We start from the raw sequence: 19,142 nt of genomic DNA on the forward strand, positions 1-19,142 counted from the left end.
GATGTGGCATTCCAGATAACCCCAAAACTATGGCAGGAATTTTACTTAGATATTCATCAGACCCTTGACATTAATTTCTCTGACGGTTACAGAGAAGGATCTACACAGTTCTCTAAAGCAGTGAGGTCTGGGCTTCATACCCAGGCACAGAAGTACAGAAGATGCCCCAGAAGAGTTTCCCACATTACCACCCTGGGCAAGTGGTGCCATAACCCCTGCAGATGATGAAGCAGATTAACCAAGGATGTCTTTCCTTTCACAAACATTGATTTTGTCTGATTTTTATCTTCCTCCTCCAGAAAGAAAATTGACTGTACAGTGAGGACAGCAGTAGTTAAGACTAAGAGGTCAACTACTCTCTAGGGGAACCCCCAGAGTATCCCTTTATCCCTTGTGTTTCTTCACATGCAGTATTCAGCAGTTGTACCAGATAATTCCAAAATACTACAGAATGGAGTAGTATTCTGGTTGGAAGGGACCACAGTGGATCATGTGGTCCAACCTCCCTGCTCAAGCAGGGTCATCCTAGAGCACATTGCACAGAATTGTCTGCTGACAGTTCTTGAGTATCTCCAATGAGGGAGATTCCACGGTCTCTCTGGGTAATCTGTTACAGATTAAATTAAACTATTTCAGTTGACAAATTTCTTTTCTTGTCCCCATCTATTTCCCCCATTTACTTCCCTGACAGAGCTCAGAGCAAGACTTCCTCTCTTCCTACCATAGCACCTCCTTATGCTGTGGCTCTGTTTACCACAGTTCCTGGGGACTACCTGTGCTGCTCACCATCAGGTGACCTGTACAGCATTTGCTAGCATCAGCTTCAGACAAGTCAAGCCACATCAAATTTTCAATGGTTCTTTGGCAGTATCATGACATCAATGAAGCCACACACCCCTCCATGGTCCTGTCAGATGTCCTGGACTCTGTTGCTTCCCCAGGAATGTTAAATCCAGGAGGTATGTGTGCCTTTCCATAACTCACCCAGGCAGCAAGAGATACCCGCTCACAACTGACTGTGCAGTCAAAGGCACAGTCATTTCCATCATTTTTGCTGCTTCTTGGGCCAGAAAACATACTACTTGCTTTCACAACTGCAGCTGAAGTGAGAGCTCATGAAATGGAGCCACTAACAGCAGTAGCTTGAGAGACAGGGCTGTGCAAGCACCCCAATGCTGCCCTTCTAGAGCATCAGGCTCTACCTTACAGCAAACCTCATAAAATCCTGGGGCTTCTTTGGGGCCAGGGCACTGACAGCACCCTGAAGTGCCTGCTTGACAAATACAAATGGGATGGTAGACTCAGCTGAGACATAATTTTTCATGCTAAGCCTAAGCCTGGGCTAGTGCTGCTCCTCAAAGATGAAACAGGCATGTCTGGGACTGCCGACAATGGACTTTTCCCTGCGTGTGAATGTTTAGAAAATGTACTGCAATTGCTCCCTAAATCTTGGGAAAGTACACTGGGATGGGTACAGAGCAAGCACACAGGCCTGAGGGCTAACACCAGTGTTGCACATAGGAGAGTAGCTGGGAGAAATTCTGGTCAAAGGATGGGGACCACTCACTCATGTGGAGGGAACAAGGCTTCGATAGGTGTGTGAAATCCCTCCTTATCCTGCTTTAACTGAAATGTAGATGGGCTTTAGTTCTAGTTTACCTACTTAGAAGTTATAGATCCCCAGCTCCTTGCTGGGAGAAACGACAATTTTCCAGATACATCTTCTTTATCCCTTTCAAAAAACAACAACCAAAAAATCTCCTTTTCAAACACCTTATAGCTATCCACTAACCAACAGAGAGTTAAAACACCCCTTCAGCATGACAGGGAAGAGCTGAACATCCTCTCTTCAGTGATTTGAGCAGGAAGCATAACAGAAGGCTCAATTATTGCTTTAAAAATGACAGGAAACTTTCATTTTCATATCCCATTCATGGATAATGAAAATGTACTGAAGAGAAGGAAAATCTGACTGTATTAATGAGAGGACACCCTTGAAAATCAGAAACAATGGGAAGGAATGGGCAGAGAGACAGAAATAATTACCATAGCAGCAGTGTTTGCTGCACTGTTATTAAGGTTTGTCAGAGTTTCAGCGACTTTTTTAAGTACCTTTTTTATTTTCAACAGAATATGTAAAAATGTTCTGTTTTGAACTTTTGTACAAAAGAGTTTAGTTGTAATTTTTTAAAATCATTTTGGCGAAATTGTTTCAGATTCCTACTTTACATGTCTAAATCTTAACTCTGGCTTTTTATATTTTTTTTTTTAACCAGAAATGTGCTCATCAATCCATACTCAAATGCCACTGGGTTTTTTTAGAGGTGCATTTTTATTCAGCTGTAGAAATTATTATCCTAAATTCAATTTGGCTAGTGAGAAATGTGGTGGTGTGAAATGTCCTGAGCAAAGCTTGGTGAGCAGTAGCTCTGAAAGTCATGAAAGAAGATGCTCAGCTGAGTTACAGTAATCTGCAAGGCAACAATGTGCAATGACTATGCTGGGACATTAAAAAAACCCAGGACATCTTGGTTCTGCCAACTTACTGTTAGTATTTGTAATGTGGAGATGCCCAGAAGTGTTACAAATACAAAATAACAACAACAGCAAATTATAGTAGGAAAATAAGTTACTATGAAAAATCTCTTCACATGTGGATTCTTTGCTTAAGAAGTTCTCAGATTTTCAGAGTGTGGACAGGGCTTCTCTGAGGAGGAAACCCTCAGTCTGACCCTTTTGAGACTGGAGGGCTTGGGGGAAATGGTGCTTTTTTTAGTCTGGTGGGTAGGAAGCCAGGCAGAATGAAAGGTTGCTACAGGTATTGCTGAATGGAGGGACAGTAAGGACTTGAAACGGAAACACTCTTTTTGTGTCTGAAATTAAGGTAGATGGCAGAGGGAAGAAGAGTAAAGCAACAGAAACAGAATGTAAAATACAAGGACTAGTCCTGTGTTATGACAACAGAAGAAAAAACACCGTCTTGACTATTTAACTGTCTACCTATAGGATAGCTGCAGTACCTTTAAGCCCCTTTAAGCAGTAGTTCTGCATCAGCCCATTGAACTCAACGATCAGCATAGAATTGTACGATTTTCTGACTGTTTTCATACATTGCACCTTTTGCCATTCATGTCAATGTATTTTGCTTCTATACTTTACCTCTACTATGAACCATCCTTCCTCGGCCACAAGGGTTAGTGGAGACACAAATTTTCCTTTTTTGTAGAAAAACCTGTTTGGAATATCCTGTATGTTATAAACATCCATGTGTTCCACGGCTTTCAATTTTTGATATATCTGCAAAGAAAACAAATGTTAGGACACTATATGTCTGTAAAGAACATATATGCACCAAGGGGTACACTGAAACACCTGAATTTGCAAAATGGCTAATCCCCTTTAATGGCTAACCATTAGCACATTCAAACCAGGACTCTGCCCGTCCAAAAATGATGGCTGGACAAAACCTGCTTATGTGGTTTAGGAGATTCTGAAAACTTGGATCAGAAACACATAGGAATGCATGAATTCATGTATTATATATATTTATGATACACACACAAATGTATGCATGTAAGTACACCAGTCTACAGAAATAGACCAAGAGGAACCACACCGTCACACGAGACAGTGGTAAAAGTAAAGTGGTTAAAGATGCTCAAAGGCACCATGTGGATTGTGTACAGATGTGGAAAAGGAATATTTTCTTTATCCTCTGCCATTCATTCTCTCTTTGTGCGCTTGAGTGAAGAATTAATATCACCTCATCTGTGCTTCTTGCACTTAACCAGTCAATTCCTAACAAAGGGATTGATAGTGTTTAGTTATCTGCTTCATAAGGATGCCATGAGATTAATTAGCCAATGCCTGCAGCTTGAATCTGCACAATGACATACAAGTGGTTTATTAATATTAATCATACTGTCTTGAATATAATCACACAAGTGTGGTTAAACCCCAAATTGTTCAGAAAAAGTATTTTAAATGCCTGAAGGAGATGTTCATATTCCATAAAAAAGGCCATTACTGGAGTCCTCAGACTCTATATTGTTCTTTTGCTTAAATATAAATAATTTTCAGGAATAATTAGTTCGATTCTGCAAAGAATGAAAGGTTCTTCACTAGCCTTTTAGCTAAGACACTCTTGTGTGCCTATGTGTGCCAGAGATGTGCATCGATATGCAGTGACCATAAGGACAGCACCAGGGTGTGATGGCGAAATCCAGCCAGACCCTCCCATGAGCAGGACTAGGGTGGTCCTGGTGTTTTACCAGTACTTCTTCAAAATGGGATAATTCTTAAAGGTGATAAGCACCATGTTATGATACACTCTTAATTCCTAAACATAGCTCTTTGAAGCTCTATTGGGAAACTGAAAACCAACTTCATTTCACTTAAAAAGCAGTAGTCCAGTAAGAAGTGCTAGAAAGAAAGGAAGGAAGGAAGGAAGGAAGGAAGAAAACAAAACCATAGTGTAGAGGCACTGCACTTTATTCTCCTTAGAGGTATTTGGCTGTTTAATAAGAGAGAAGCATGTGCTTAAAAGCTTTGTCAGATGAAACCCCATGTCTGTGTGAAGTTGCAACTTGCCCTTGTTTGAAGGTCTGGCCTACAAAAATCAGGAGCTCTGGGTTAAGACCAAGGAGAGCACATATCAATGCTGTGAACCTCTGAGATTCACTTTGAGTGAATTGCTTATGCATGCCTCTAAGACAACTTTCAGTCCTGGCACCAATTTGTGAACCAATGTTCACAATACCACAGCTACACAGTTCCTAGAGAGACTGGGTGCAAATATTCTCTTTTTAAAAATTTTGCAAGCTACGATATACTGGAACTGGCTAAAATATAATATAGAAATATAATATAGAAAACAAGATTATTCAAATGGGCACGGCCTGCCCATTTTGTACATTCATACATATATATATTCTGAGGACAGCAGTGATGACTTCTCATGCATTGGTTTCTGGTTAGACTATAATGTACTAGTCTGTTAGTTACAGATACTGCATTTTCATTCTTTTCAAATAATTTCCAATTTTTTTCACTATTGTTTTAATTTATCCCTCAAAATCATGCAGTTCTAACCTTGGACTTTTATGGTTAATTCAATCCAACATGCTTCACCAAAAATTCTTCAAAGGAAAATATTGTAAAAAAATTATTTTTTGCAATTCTTGTCTAATGGAGTTAATTCCTAAAACTCTATGGGAGTTTACTGGAGTATGAATGCCAGATCATTTGAAAATCACAGCTAGGGTGTCAATGAATTGACTGACATATATATAAAATCCTAAAAATGAATTTTGAGCTAAAATCTTTTAGCTGTTTATCAAAAGCACATAGGGGTGGGGTTTGAAAGCACATGTCCTTGCCATACAATGATGAAAGTTCATGCTTTCTAATTTGCCTGGTGTGACTTTCCTTCAGAAACCAGCGGCACAAGAGTGTCACAGGCTCCAAGTCTGACTCCTGATAAGAGCCTCAGGTTGATTTTTACACACATCCCTGAGAGCCAAATTTGGATGTTATGAGAAGACAGAAGTCACAATTGGCAAAAAAACTGAGGAAACACAAAGACTAGTACGACCAAGCTGTACTTACCTCTGCATGCTTCTCTGGAGCTGGCCAGAGGCTCACAACAGGACCTCGGTCCTTCATTTGTATAGTATCGCTCATGTTGATATATTTGTTCAGCTCAATCACTTTGTCTGCCCAGGAGATGTCTGTCATCCCATGGTCGGAGAAGAGGAGGACATTGACTTCATTCTGAAGGCCTTTGCTCTGTAAAGCAAGTGCACAACAGCAGTTATGGCTGGTAAGAGCTTTGCACTGTCTGTGCCCACTGGAAAATTTAAATCCCCATCTGGCCTCCCCCGATTTAGTGGAAGTTCACCAGAAGGAGCACATCTGCAAGTGCCCTGCAATGTGCTTTGCCACCACCTGTAATGATGGACACCCACTCTCACTTGCTGCTCTGGAAGAGTCTGAGAGGTTAGCATCAAAGAGAGTTTTTCCAAAATAAATCCACCCCCCTGCTAAATAACCAGATGCTACATCCCAGAACAACAAAGCAGTTGTCCCAGTTGGTCTTAGACAGGATTTTACTGAGCTATTCTTAATCTATTGGCCAAAACAGATGGGGAAGAGTAACTTTGCCATGATACTACCTATGGCAGGGGTGTTTCTCTCTTCCCCTTGAAAATATAAGCACTTAGCATTAGAACTTCTATAATTTAGTGAAATATTCCTTTCCTCACTGAAACACATAAAAAACTCCAACATGCACTTATCATTGTCAAAGATTCACAGAATTGCCATTTACCCCAAAGCTTGGCATCCTCCTTTTCTTGCTGCAAATTAATTTAGATGATGTTTTTTTAAAATCGAGTTTAAAGTAAGGAGTTCTGAATAGTGCCATAAAAACTGCTATATAAGTTAATTGTCTGATTCCACAAACCCTAGGAAGCACACGGTTTTGATTCGTTTGCCTACAATAAAGTTTAGCCAGCAACACCAGTTATAAACTGTATATTGGTTTGTGGCTTCCTGGGGCTATTGGTGTAAATCCGCCAAGCAGGTTATAATGCCATTAATGAAAATAATAATCCAGGGAATGGTGCCTTGACTTCCACACGATCTCAGTAACCTGTTTCTCAGGAAATAAAAGTTTACAGCCAATGCATTCAATGACAGGTATTAAATAGGCTCTTGGCAGTGCCACAATTAGCAGTTTTAGAAACCTTTCCAAAGGCACCCAGGAGCTGGGGTCTTGGATGGCACTCACCTTGATGAGTGAGATCATGTTGCTCAAGGCTTTGTCCACTTCCTTCAAAGCGTTCTTCCGCTGCTGGGACAAAGGGCCGTAGTGGTGGCCTTCCACATCAATGCGCTCGTAGTACACCGCGGCCATCTCAGCGCTGCCGTTGCTGGAGGTGGGAGGGAGGGGAAGGAGTGAGAGGCTGGCACACATGGAGACCTCCTGGCTGCCGGCGTTATTGTCTTCACCAGCACGTAGAACCACAGAACCCCGTTTTCTGCTTCCAGCCTGTGCTGTCCCACCTACTGTCGCACAGCTGGGCTCATTATTCACACCCAGAGTCTCCTGAGCTTGCCTTAGACTCCTCTCAGAGGTGGCAGTAGAGACTGCCATGTGCAAGCACAGGCTGGCCTGGCAGCCCTCTACTAACCTCTTTGAATTAAGAAGGCAGCTTTCCCTTTAATGACAAAGAAACACTGATTTCTGTGCTCAGTGCCCTTATTAAAAGGATTGTGGGAATTACCAGACAAACATACTTTAATTAAAGTTTGGCACTTCTGGCTCTCTCCTGCGTGAGGTCTTCCAAACCACTGAGGTCAACTCAGGATGTGCTCTTTCTTGCAAAATACTGAGCAGTAGGAATTGGGATTAAATTTTGGATGGGGGTTTTATTCAGGAATATGACCAAAGGGAAACAGAGGTAATCTCTAAGGTAATCTCAGCATTGCACAAGTTTAGCTGATCACAGATTTCTGCACTGAATGCCCTCAGCCTAATTAGTGGGGATGACACATATATCAGTGCTTAATTACATTTTCATGACCACTTTACAGTTCAGTGTAAACCTCTCTGAGAACAGTTGTGTGGATAAAATCACAAACTTATGCTCACGAAGTTCAAACCCAGTCTTTTTCTGCTGTACTTAATATATGACAGAGTGTGCCATCCATAATACGTGCTCTCATCGAGACCAAGATCCCTGCAAAAAGACTTTGTGTCATGTCCTGGCAGGTCCAGCTTCTCTGATTAAAGACACTTGGGTAGTCTGGTGTAATGAGCGAGAGAGAAGAGGAAAAATCAGAGGTGAGGAACTGACTGACTGACAGACTGAATTAGGGTCTGTAATTTGCATTTTTCAGTTTGAGGAAGGCCTCAGAGGAGCAGTCCCATAAGAAGCTGAAGGTCTCTACTGTGCACTGCTGGCCCTGCAGAATAGTATTGTTTCTCATTCTTAAAGATTTTAAAATAATTCAAATGAAGCAGCCCTCTCCCCAGTCTGATTTTAAGCATTACTTTCCATCTGTATTGGGCATAAATAATTTCTAAAATTAACCCTCTAATTTCTCTTTTGCATACACACACATTGAACCTACTGAAATAGTTTTCTTCTGCTGCAGTGCCTATATTAATGAGCTACTTAGACTACTTTATGTCTTCTCATCTGTAGTGATCATTTTGATCAAGATAGAAGCCAAGAAGGAGATTTATTGCATAAAACAAGTGCTCTCATTTAGGCTATGGTGAGATTTCTCAGTGAGGGCTCAGTGCTGTAAGGAAGAATACTCAATTACTTCAATGGGACAAGCTCAAATTAAGCAGCATGCTTAGGAGTTTGCAGGACTTGGTACAGCACATCCAGAGCTTCTAAGATCTAATTTTACTTTGTTTCCATTTTTGCCTGTTCTTCTAAGAAAACTAGGCATCTCTGATCATGGCTTGCATGGGAGAAATAATCTAACTATGTGCTCATCCTGTCTTCTTCCATCACCAGTAAGTTTCCAAGTAAATGACTAAGGAAAGCTTGCTGAAGAAAGTTGGATGGCACTGATGGCAATACCAAAAAGAGGTTTGTATTTTACCAGTACATTTTGCAAGTATTGTGCAAACTTCATGACACCTGTCCAGGAAGGTAGGTAGATCACAACAGCCCTTAAGTTATAACTGTGGAAAAGACACAAGGAAGGTTTTAGTTTCACTTGCCAAAAACAGATGCTTGACTTAGTTTTGAATATTTTTTGTCTAAATAGTGGTCTTAAAGCACCTGTTTGAAGAGACTGGAGAATATTCCTGAAGGATAGTTTGCTTTGGTTGCAAGAAGAGCTCAGTGGCTCCCTGATGAGTTAGGTATTTCTGTCCCTGCAGAGGGGATTGCTAAAACTTTCAACTTCAGTGAAGTTAAGATGGGTCAGAATTCCTGTGCTCAAACCCAAGATAACCCCTAGTTTGCTATGCCATATTAAAGGGCTTACTCTCTCTACCCTGGAGTCTCTGTAAGGTTTGCTAATGGTGGGAGCCAAAGTACAGTTCATTAACTACTAATACCTGCCATTGGGGCAACTGAGCAAGGCACTGCTACAGGCAACAGACTGCCCTTGCCACAGGCTGTTTTCCCACATACAGCTAATGCCAGTCTCAGCCTAATGGGCTTTTCCAATTAGTTGGTGTGTGGAAAGGAAACACTGGATATGCCAGCCTTTGAACAGCTTCAAGGGTAAAAAGCACTTGCAAAAGATGTAAATGACAAGCTCAAGACTCTACTACCAGACATGCTAATATCTGCTAACTGAGTATACCTACAGTAAAGGCATTTCAGAGGCTTTACTTCTTATGGGGTGGCCCAACAGCACAGAATTTTTTTTCCTAAATCTTAAAGGAATAAACAAAGAGGATGAATGAGAGAAAGAATAAGGAAACCTACCTCATTTTTGACCTGTTTGTTCTCTACTCTCCCTTCTTATTTTAAGTCCCTGCAGTATTTAAACCCAGAGCTCATTATCAATTTTATCTATAATCATCCTTTTTTGCTCTTTCCTGCCTTGCTGGAGACAAGGTACATAGTTTAAAGAAAAGGAACTTGGGCAGAAATTCAAGAGAGGGTGTGTAAAGGGATACCAGAGACAGGACCTCATGCAGCTCTGGGATGATCTGTAGGTTTTGGGCACTTCAGCAGGCTTTAGCTGGTATTTCTGGCAGGCATCATGGCAGGGATTTGCTCTTTTCTTGAAGAGTTTTCATCTCTTGCGAGTTGTTCCACCGACACTGCTGTGTTCCTGCCCTTTTCTTCTTTTCCACCGAAGATAGCAGTGGGCAGCCTTGTAGCTTAGGGTGAATTAGCTATTGAGACATTTTCAATGGGATCCAGCTACCCAAAAGAACACCTTAAAGCGCTGGACCTTTTAACAGTTTGTGCCTGAGCAGCCTTATGCACTGTGCTACACAGAAACCAGGCGGGGAGTCAAGTGTAACTTGACCCATCCCCAAATGATACCAGACCAAAAAGCTTTCTACAGTAATTCTGGGTAAGTCAGAGTGGATGTCTGTATTCGATTTTCCATTCCTTTTTTTATTCACTAAATTAAAAGCATTGCAGAAGCTCCAGAAAGCCTCCTATATCATATATGACCTCCTCACATCACATGCAGATAACTTTCTGTAAATCTAAGCCAAATAATTTCATGATAAAACATCTCATGTGGTCTCAGGCAGTTTCTGTCTAAGCCCCATGATGCAAACAACACCGTGATTTCTGAGCAGCAGGATTCAGTGTGCAACTGGGAGCAACATCTCCAGCAGCACTGTCATAATTTTGGAGACTTTATTTCAAAAACAATCAACACTCAGCATGTGAATACAAAACTTTTCAGATTCAAATAGCTATGGCAGTTTACAAGTAGTAAAATAGAAATGTTTCCTGGGATTGGATAAATTATGGAACCAACAAGGTTTTCAAAGAGGAAGCCTAGTTATAGCTAAGGTAAGGCATTGGCTCTGCATGTGGTGGTGCAATCTTCCCTGATTTTACAGCCTATGTGGAATTGTCCCTTGTTAATGTTTGAATGAGAGATAGTGAAACTTGAAAGCTGCGTGTGGAGCATACATTTTTCCTAGGAGTTATCTGAGATACATATGCCCATCAGCTGGGCTAGATGGTTGTTGTAGGCCCTGTCCAACTGAACTATTCTATTTTACTCTGTTATATCCTCATATTGCACAAAATGAATGTCCACTCCAAAAATATTGTACCTGCAATGTTCTAAAATGCAGAAGAAGCCAAAGCATCAGTCTTGTAAACAAGTGACTGAAGCCAAATTTCAGAATTTCCAAATTCCCTCTCTAAATCCAAGCACTGCAGTCTGCTCTTGCAGCGAAGAGACTCATCCTGAAGCTGCTTGAAACAATAAACTAAAAGCAGTAAGTCAGGATGTCTCCTCTTTGTTGCAACCTACACAGGAAAAGAGCACATCTTTCCCTCCAATCTTAATGTAAGGGCCTATTTCTGTGGTGATGGTGGTATTTCTGTGACAGTACTGTAAAGCAGCCTCAGCACCATCTTCCTACCTGGGAGCCAGTCCTGAAAATATCTCTGATAGTAAGCCCAAATACTTGTCCTTGAGAGAGGAAACCCCACACTGCAAAAACCTAGTGACATACCACAAGGTCTCGAGGGCATCACTGATGGCATCCGCAAAGTTTTTGTCTGTTGGGACACTGAAGTACTCGCGGCAGTAACTTGGTCTGACTCCAAGGATTTCGACCTCACAACCTATGAGCAAAACATGTGGTAAGCTCTGCTGTTTCACCTTGATCACCACACCATTCGGTCCGAGTTCAGGTTTGTAAATTCCCTCCAAGATTACTTACCTTACACCTTCCCTGCAGGAAACCGTGTGGTTGGGAAGGGAAAAGGGGAGAGGGGCTGGTTTGATGAGTGCTCGTAGCAAACTGTACATTGGATCCTTTAATTTCCCTCTGTAAAAGGAAGGTCTCTGTGTGACCTTCCCACAATAAAACTCTTGATTCCCTTGTGGCAGACTGTTTCCATTTAAATTGCTAGCTTGTTTTCATTTTAACTACTGTGGCCACATAGCCTCATTTCCAGGTTTCCAACATAATAGATTTAGATATTGTTCCCTGAAAATTCAGCAAATGCTTTCCAGTTAGACACGCCGTATCTTATGTTGTAATATCCTTTATAAACCATATTTTATTATGTGATACTGGCACTCCACTATTAAATCTGTTTCCCAGGAGGTCTTATTAAAACAGCATAAACCAATTAACTCTCTTGGTAACTTGCAGCCTTCCTTGCAAAATACAGTCTGTTTCGTGGCCTAAAAATTTACAGCAACAAATCCTACAGGAGAACATGGCCCTGAACATAGAAAAACATGTTTTTTGTGAGGTTTCTTTGCCCTTTTGCTCTCCAGTTACTATGCTGGAGAATAACATTAATATTTAAAAGAAGTGTGCTTTCAGAAACACTGGATTCAGGTAAATTATTATTCCAGAGCCCCCGAGTCCTCCCATCACTATTAGGCATTTTCTGGTGTATTCCTTGGGCACAAGGAAGAAAATAAAAAAGAGATCTTTTGCAATATTGCCTCTGTATACAGCAACACAGTCAGGTCAAAAAGGCGACTCTAAGCCAAAGCCTGAATCTGTCTACATCTGGGTTCCTCTGCTTCTCTTTGGGATGAAAGGAATAGGCATTAAGGACTGTCATAAGTTGACTCATTGCTTGGGGTGGGAGAAGGTTGCACAGGAGGTTTAAGTACAGAAAGGGCACTACACTAAGCAGAACTACTACAATAGATGATTTACAGTGGTTTGCTTACTGGGATACTCGATAAAAAGAATTTTTCAGTGTCTTGCATCTCAGCCCACATGAGTTTACATTGCCGAGGTCCAGTGCTGGGGCACAGGGAAAAGGCACACCACTTGCAGGCTAAGCTGGCTAAGAGACTTCTGATTGTGACTATTTAGGAGTACCATGAAAGATTAGAAAAACGTAAATATTTAAGCTTAGGAAGTTTTTTTAAAAATCTTCACTGATTTGCAGAAAGCCAGACAAATTAGATGGAAATTACCCTTTCCAAAAGTTAGAGCCCTAGCACACATGGGAGATTTAGTCTCTTCACCTGTGGCAACAACTCCTATGTCTCCACATAGTTTGCGTGTTTTAAGGGACTCCATCTATTATGATTAATTATTTGCAATAATAAACATAAAATGTAGTAAAATAATTTATTTTCCTGTTAAAACACATCTGCATAATCTGAAACCTCTATCTAAATTTTATTTCTATTAAAATTGTGGGTCTGTGTGATGATGCTCGCTTTTAATTCTTCCCCTGTTGCCCCAAACATATGTGATTTAATCCTCCCCTTTCTGCACGAAGATACTTTACTGTTTATCTCTCCACCACAATCCACCATGAAAGCAATCTGCAACCTGGTTGAAGAGCCTGCAGATTACTTGACAAGAACTGGCTCTCTAGACCATCCCGCAGTAAAACTTCTATACATCTGCACACAGCACCCTCAAGAAATTATGTTGTGCAACAGAGACAGGTCCCAGCTGCTACCTAACCAAATCATAAAAAAATGTATTCCATAAATTTCCTGAAGTCATATCCAGGGAGCCCCCTGCCCTGAGGGCATGCAGCTTCAGTCTTTTGCAGGATGTCTTGGGTGCTACCAGCAGCAAAAGATGGGCTTACAGCCAACTCAGATGCTAAAAGTGATGCAGTAGTCCTCTGTGGGCTTTACTAGTATTTCAGGACTGAACTAGAACTTTGGAGCCAATTTCTTGTCTGACACTTGAGTCTGGGAAAAGACTGGCTCTAAAGCCAGGCAAGAAGTTAAGGATGCACTTGGAAAGATGTTGGGAACACCTAGTATTTTTGTTCAGGTGTAGGACGGCTCATACGACTAATACCACCACTTTGCCTCTTTTGTCTTCTTCAGACACTGACATCAGATTGTAATTTTCTCACATAACATCCCTCAGAACTATTCACAGGATAACTGGAAGCATTAACCTCTTGGGGATCTGGGATATTTTAGCTGTTGAGATATCTTTGCTATTTCTAGATTGTCAGGTGATGAGCATGACATAAAAGACTATAGACGTAGCAACAATTAGAAATCATTTTGGCCACTAAATATTGGTCTTCAAGTATGCAGTTCGTTGGCAGTACCACTGAAAATTCAGGCTGCTTAGATATCAAGAGCTTCCTTTTTCTTTTTAGCCTCTATGATAAACAAAACTTAAATTTGGATTTTTGATGTTAAGGCTTGTTACAATTCCAAAATACTGGCCACGAAGACCTTTTAATATTTAGATTTCATTTTGGTAGAGGCCAGGACAGATGGTAAATTTTCTCATTTAAATATTATGGGAAAGGAAATTTAAACAGATTTGGAGACAGACAAAGGGAATGTTTTTTCTTGTTTAAACTACAAATAGTTAAGCTATATTTATGAAGATGTTAGATACCTTTTTTCACAGTTTTGTGTGACACTAAACCTTTATTTAAAAACCTGAACTACTGGAGCAGGAATAAGGACTTCTTTCAGAGTGATATATAGGCTCCTCTTTATCTATCTGACATGGAGACCTGAGCCTCTGCCAGCTTTAAATTGCATTTCTAAACATTTATTTAAGAGTTGGACACTTCATGTCATAACAAGTTTTGAAAACTTTCCAGATGAACTGTACGATCTGGTAAATGTTGTGTTTAAATGGCAAAAGTTGAGTTCAGAGCCTTTTTTTCCCTCTTTCATTTCAGTGTTTAGAGAAGATGTCACTGCACTTCAGCTGAAGCAGCTGCGTACGCAGTTAGCACAGGCTGCTGGAAATTAAAGGAGTTTGAGCACCTATGGTGACACAATCCAGTGGGTTGAGGATCACTCCAAAGCTTTGACTTTGCCAAGACTGCTGGGATGCTCTTGCACTCCTCTGGGCATTCTCCATCCACTGGAGCAGCAGTGCTTCAGACAGGCAACCTGGGCATGAGCCTGAGAATTTCACCTCATGTAGATTGTGAAGAGAGGAAAAAATTGTCCTTACAAGCCCAGGTCTTACATTTTGTCAGAATTGGTGGTTGGGACCCCTGGCATGGTGATATTTTGGCTCCCCTGCTTCCAGCATCAGGAGATCTCAGATGAGTTCTGCCCATGAGTTGTCTTTGCTGGGTTTACATTGGGCTCACAGATAAAGCTGTCATGGATGGTCATTTGCATCCGATAGCCCTCCTGCTCTGTGTTCCTGTTTGCTGGGGTCTGGATTTTACTTCTTTAAGCACTGACTACACATGAGAGAGGAATGTAGGGAAGAATATGAAGCAGCAGATTTTGCATTCAGACTTTGCAAAGCTTGGAACTGGCCCTGAGGAGGAAATGGCAGTGGCATAAGTTAATCCTGGGAATCAGCTCTCTGGCATTTCTGCTGTGGTTGATTGATTTCATTTGTCTTCAATGCTGGCTAAAGAGAAAATAGCATCTTCCAGAACAAATTGTGTTGAATTTGGCTCTATACTGCTGTTCTTATGAAGAGTTTCTGAAACTTTTCCTGTTTGGTTCTTTATCATACTTGTAAGATTCATTACTAAGCAGAAGTATATCCTCAGGCTGGAAAGCTAATCACTAACAGCAGATTATATGTAGTGCAAATGTCTGTGGGACCTCTACTCGCCTTGGTTATTAAATCTTTTTTTTTATTATTTTCATTTTGTTTAGTATTGCTTCCAAGTCAAATGTCTTGTTAAGAATTAAAGTTTTAAAATGATAGATCTAGAATTTTTATGAAGGATTTCGTCCTTACTATGGAACTAGAAAACAGTTTAAAAAGTCGTATAGGGAAAATGTAATAAATACTACTGCATTTGGAGTGACTTCTGTTTACCCCAGATACACCTGGAGTCCTACTGCAGCCCAACAACCCTGTGTTTTAGTTCAATAGCTCTACATTTCACCCCACTTCCTGCCCTGTGCCTGACCTTGTATGGCATATGTGTCCTTTGAGACCACGAATATCCTTAAAATAAGCATGTGCTTAAGCATTTGCTGAACTGAGGCACTGATGGCTTTGCCAAAGGTCACTCATCACAGATAAATAAGTAAGGAGAGACAGATGTACATGTCACAGTCCACAGCTAAAATACTAGATCCACAAAAAATTCCCCCTCAGTGTCATAAGAGTCAATGCATACACTTGGCAGCATAAGCACTGGGAAAAGGGAGGCTCTATTGTTGCAATTTTCAACTGGAAATAGCAGGCAGAGAAGAGTGAAGGGTATACATATGTATGCAAGGATACATACATATACACTTCATATGTCTTCTCCCTGGGAAACACTGCTCAAAGGGCAACATGTAGGAGCTAGGTAAAGTCCAAAAGCATTTAATGGAAAGTGATACTGTTGGGTTTTTTATTTCAGCATCTCTCTGTAGGCTGTTACATCTATTCAGTACATAATTATACCTATTGAGAGCAATTATATTACTGGGTAAAAATGAATAGTCTATAGAAAGAGGTCTTTTGTAAATTTTTAGAAGAATTCCTGCATTCTTGCATAACTACTATTTGCATTGCTGTTAGGTCACTTGGGTGATCTTCAGTAAGAAGCAGCATTTTTTTCAGGGCTGATCCCAACCATTATATGTCAGTCACCCTGACTGCCTCCGAGTCCATAAGGCAATATTGTCACCCTCAGGTCTTTTTGATCTTCACTACTATAGAAACGCTCTAGATGGCTTTTCAATGTTTTCCATCTTGGTTTGATCTTTCTTCCCATTCCTTAGAACTGTGGACTTTTTTTATCTGGGACACCATTAGCCACATTGCATGGACAGACTTTGGCCAGGCACATGTGCACCGGGATGCAGAGATGAGCAGTCCAGGAGCCCACAGTGTGGGTCAGCTGCCACTGCCTTACTGACACTGGCTGTATCCAGGACAGCTCTTCTAACAGCTCTGTGGTCCTCTAGCCTGCACTTGCACATATGAGGATATCTGTATACTGATTAGTATAAGTAGCAGAGTTAAAAGGTTAAAAAGTTGAGAATCTCAGTACTTTGCAAGGCATTTGGTCTGGTTGCAGAGGTGGAACATTTATTTCCATGTGAGTCCCTAAATGGATAGTCTAAGAAGATATCTCTTTTTGTTAAAAAGGACTCATTTTTATACATCTCTAGTCATTTCAATTGCCCAATATCTAACAAATGAGGAACAGGAAGGCCAAGTCCATCCAAAAGAATGGCACAGACTCAGAACAACTGGGACCTCAACTCAATCAACAATGAAGGAGGACAAGAGGACAAGGACGCTTTGCTTTCAGCTGGATTTTGTTGTCCCCACAGAGCAGATCATCTTCAGCTCTCAGATACTAATTTCCAGATTAAAACCAAACAAGCATTGTGGGAGACTGGTTACCGTTTAACTTTAATTGGACCATGAACCATTCATGGAGCAACCATTCAGCACAGCAGAAGCTACAGGTAGGCAAGAGGAATGAGCAGTTGGTGGAGGAGGGGATGCTCTGCAAGCCAGTGCCCTCCTGAAGGTAACGTTTGGTGGAAAGCTGCCTCCAGTGACACTTCAGTCTTTTCCTTTGTAAGCATATACAAATTATCATTTATATATATATATATATAAATGATATATATATATTATATATAATATATAATTCATTTATATATATATATTATATATATATTATATATAATTCATTTATATGAGTGGTTAGCAGAGCACTAAACATTCTTGTCTGTATTCCAGGACTGTGTTAGAGAGCCATTCCTACAGAATATGGAGTGCTCAGATGTAAAGATGCACTGTTAAGATGGCAGCAATTTTTCATATACTTACCTGGCCAATAGTACATGGAAACATTCTTTTTCGCTTTCGTCATTGTGACCCACAAAGGCTCAGATCCATTCCACCAGAGAGGCATCAGGCTTTCTTTATTCACACCAATATCAAAAGATACATTTGCCTTCTGGTCCCACATGTAGTTTCCAGTCATCTGATGGACCTCACAGTGGCGACCTTTTGGGGTGGACAAAAAAACCAGCACAATCAGATTGGTGTTCTCCAGCAGAAGGATGCCACCAGCACCACCGCTGCTACTACTGGATCATCCAGCAAATCAGCTGAAAAGATCTGACTTGAACTCAGGGATCTCTTACCTTGCAACTACTCATACAATCTCCTTGACTGCTACCTTTTATTGAGGTGCTCTAGTTAGCTTGCTATATCCCACAGTTCAGCCACCTAAAAATTAGCTGCTGAAACTTGTCAGCCCCCTGTGTTGCCTTCACAGTCAGTGGATAAGAAGAGGCATGTCTAGAAAGCAAATCATGCCACCCCAAGACAGGCATCTCGGATATCTGGAGGTGCATATTGCTCTTTGTTAACGGTAGTGAAAGATCACAGCATTTTCTTAGTTTCAGGCAGCCAAATTTTAGACAGCTGAGGCCAGAAGAAACAAACCCCGCACCCATGGCCTGCTCACCATCCTGCACCCAGCCCAAACACACAAACCATGTCAGCAGCAACACGCGCGGGGGCCACCTGGCTCCTCTGATACACCAGCACCTACCAAGTCTGAGGCCATTTTAAGGTACCCAACAGCACTCAGAATCAGAGGGCTGTGGGAAGCAGGCTATGACCAGGACAGGATAAGAATCTAAAAACATTGAATGAAGTTTGGGAAACTCGCATTTCTCCTTCCTTTTTCCATAAGTCACATTGTTTTTCTGCAAACAAGCAAAAACTAGGCAAAAACTTTTTTACGTTACATTTATTTTTCCATTATCGTTATTTTTTTATTTTTTTTTAATGATCATGCTTTGTTCTTGGTTGTGGGCACAGCAATCATTTCATCAGGCATGTTCAGCCCTCTTACTGTATCTTAGGGGCCCTTGAGCAACTTTGGATTACAAGAAACTAGTATATAATAACTGAGAGATGCCTTCTACTTCCTGTCATTGTCAGAAGAGACTATATTTTAAGAATTATTCTACAGATGAATTAACAGAAATGAGAAAAGAAACGTTGAAGACTGAGTTGTACTGGAAGTTTCTGATTTCCATATCTTAAAAAGCAACAACTGAAGCATGTGTTAGACACTGTCATCATTAGCTGGTGAATCATGTTATTGCAGGGATCCAGATAACAGGCTTTGATTATTGTGAGCCTGAGCATGGTGATCAGAACTGAAATAACCTTGGTATGCTTGTTTTGAAAAGGCGTCATTTCAAGCAGAGGACTCTGTATACTTTGGGTACATGTGACCTTGAAATGAATTTTGAACTCTCCTTCTCTACTACAAAGTATTTCAATTATGCAAAACATTTCCTCGTTCCCAGAGGAGAAAAGCAGTCCCAGTTTGTGGCAGTCACTATTTATGATATTAAACCAAACAGGTTTAATACAGGAGAACTGGTGGATTGGATGGGCAGTAATCTGTCCTCTTCAGGCTGCCAAGTGCTCTCCTTGCTGTCTCAAAAGAGATGGAGGGAAGTCTCTATAGTGCATCAAAAACGCAGCCTTAAACTTAGAGGGCAACCTCAGCTTCTTAAAGTTGATGTATTCC

At 40.9% G+C, this 19,142-nt stretch overlaps 1 protein-coding gene across 1 annotated transcript in view; it reads right to left on the reverse strand.

Annotated features, from left to right (window-relative positions):
- ENPP6 (ectonucleotide pyrophosphatase/phosphodiesterase 6) overlaps positions 1 to 19,142 on the reverse strand; it is a 30,330-nt gene that overhangs the window by 2,029 nt on the left and 9,159 nt on the right. Inside the window, exons 2-6 of the mRNA XM_017804655.1 lie at positions 17,414 to 17,593; positions 11,195 to 11,306; positions 6,791 to 6,932; positions 5,608 to 5,787; positions 3,160 to 3,297 (exon numbers count right to left, since the gene is read on the reverse strand). Coding sequence (XP_017660144.1) covers positions 3,160 to 3,297; positions 5,608 to 5,787; positions 6,791 to 6,932; positions 11,195 to 11,306; positions 17,414 to 17,593 — 752 coding nt within the window. The remainder of the gene's footprint in view (positions 1 to 3,159; positions 3,298 to 5,607; positions 5,788 to 6,790; positions 6,933 to 11,194; positions 11,307 to 17,413; positions 17,594 to 19,142) is intronic.

Source organism: Lepidothrix coronata, unplaced genomic scaffold (genome assembly GCF_001604755.1).
Source record: "Lepidothrix coronata isolate B3197 unplaced genomic scaffold, Lepidothrix_coronata-1.0 Scaffold0, whole genome shotgun sequence".
Classification (NCBI taxonomy): domain Eukaryota; kingdom Metazoa; phylum Chordata; class Aves; order Passeriformes; family Pipridae; genus Lepidothrix; species Lepidothrix coronata.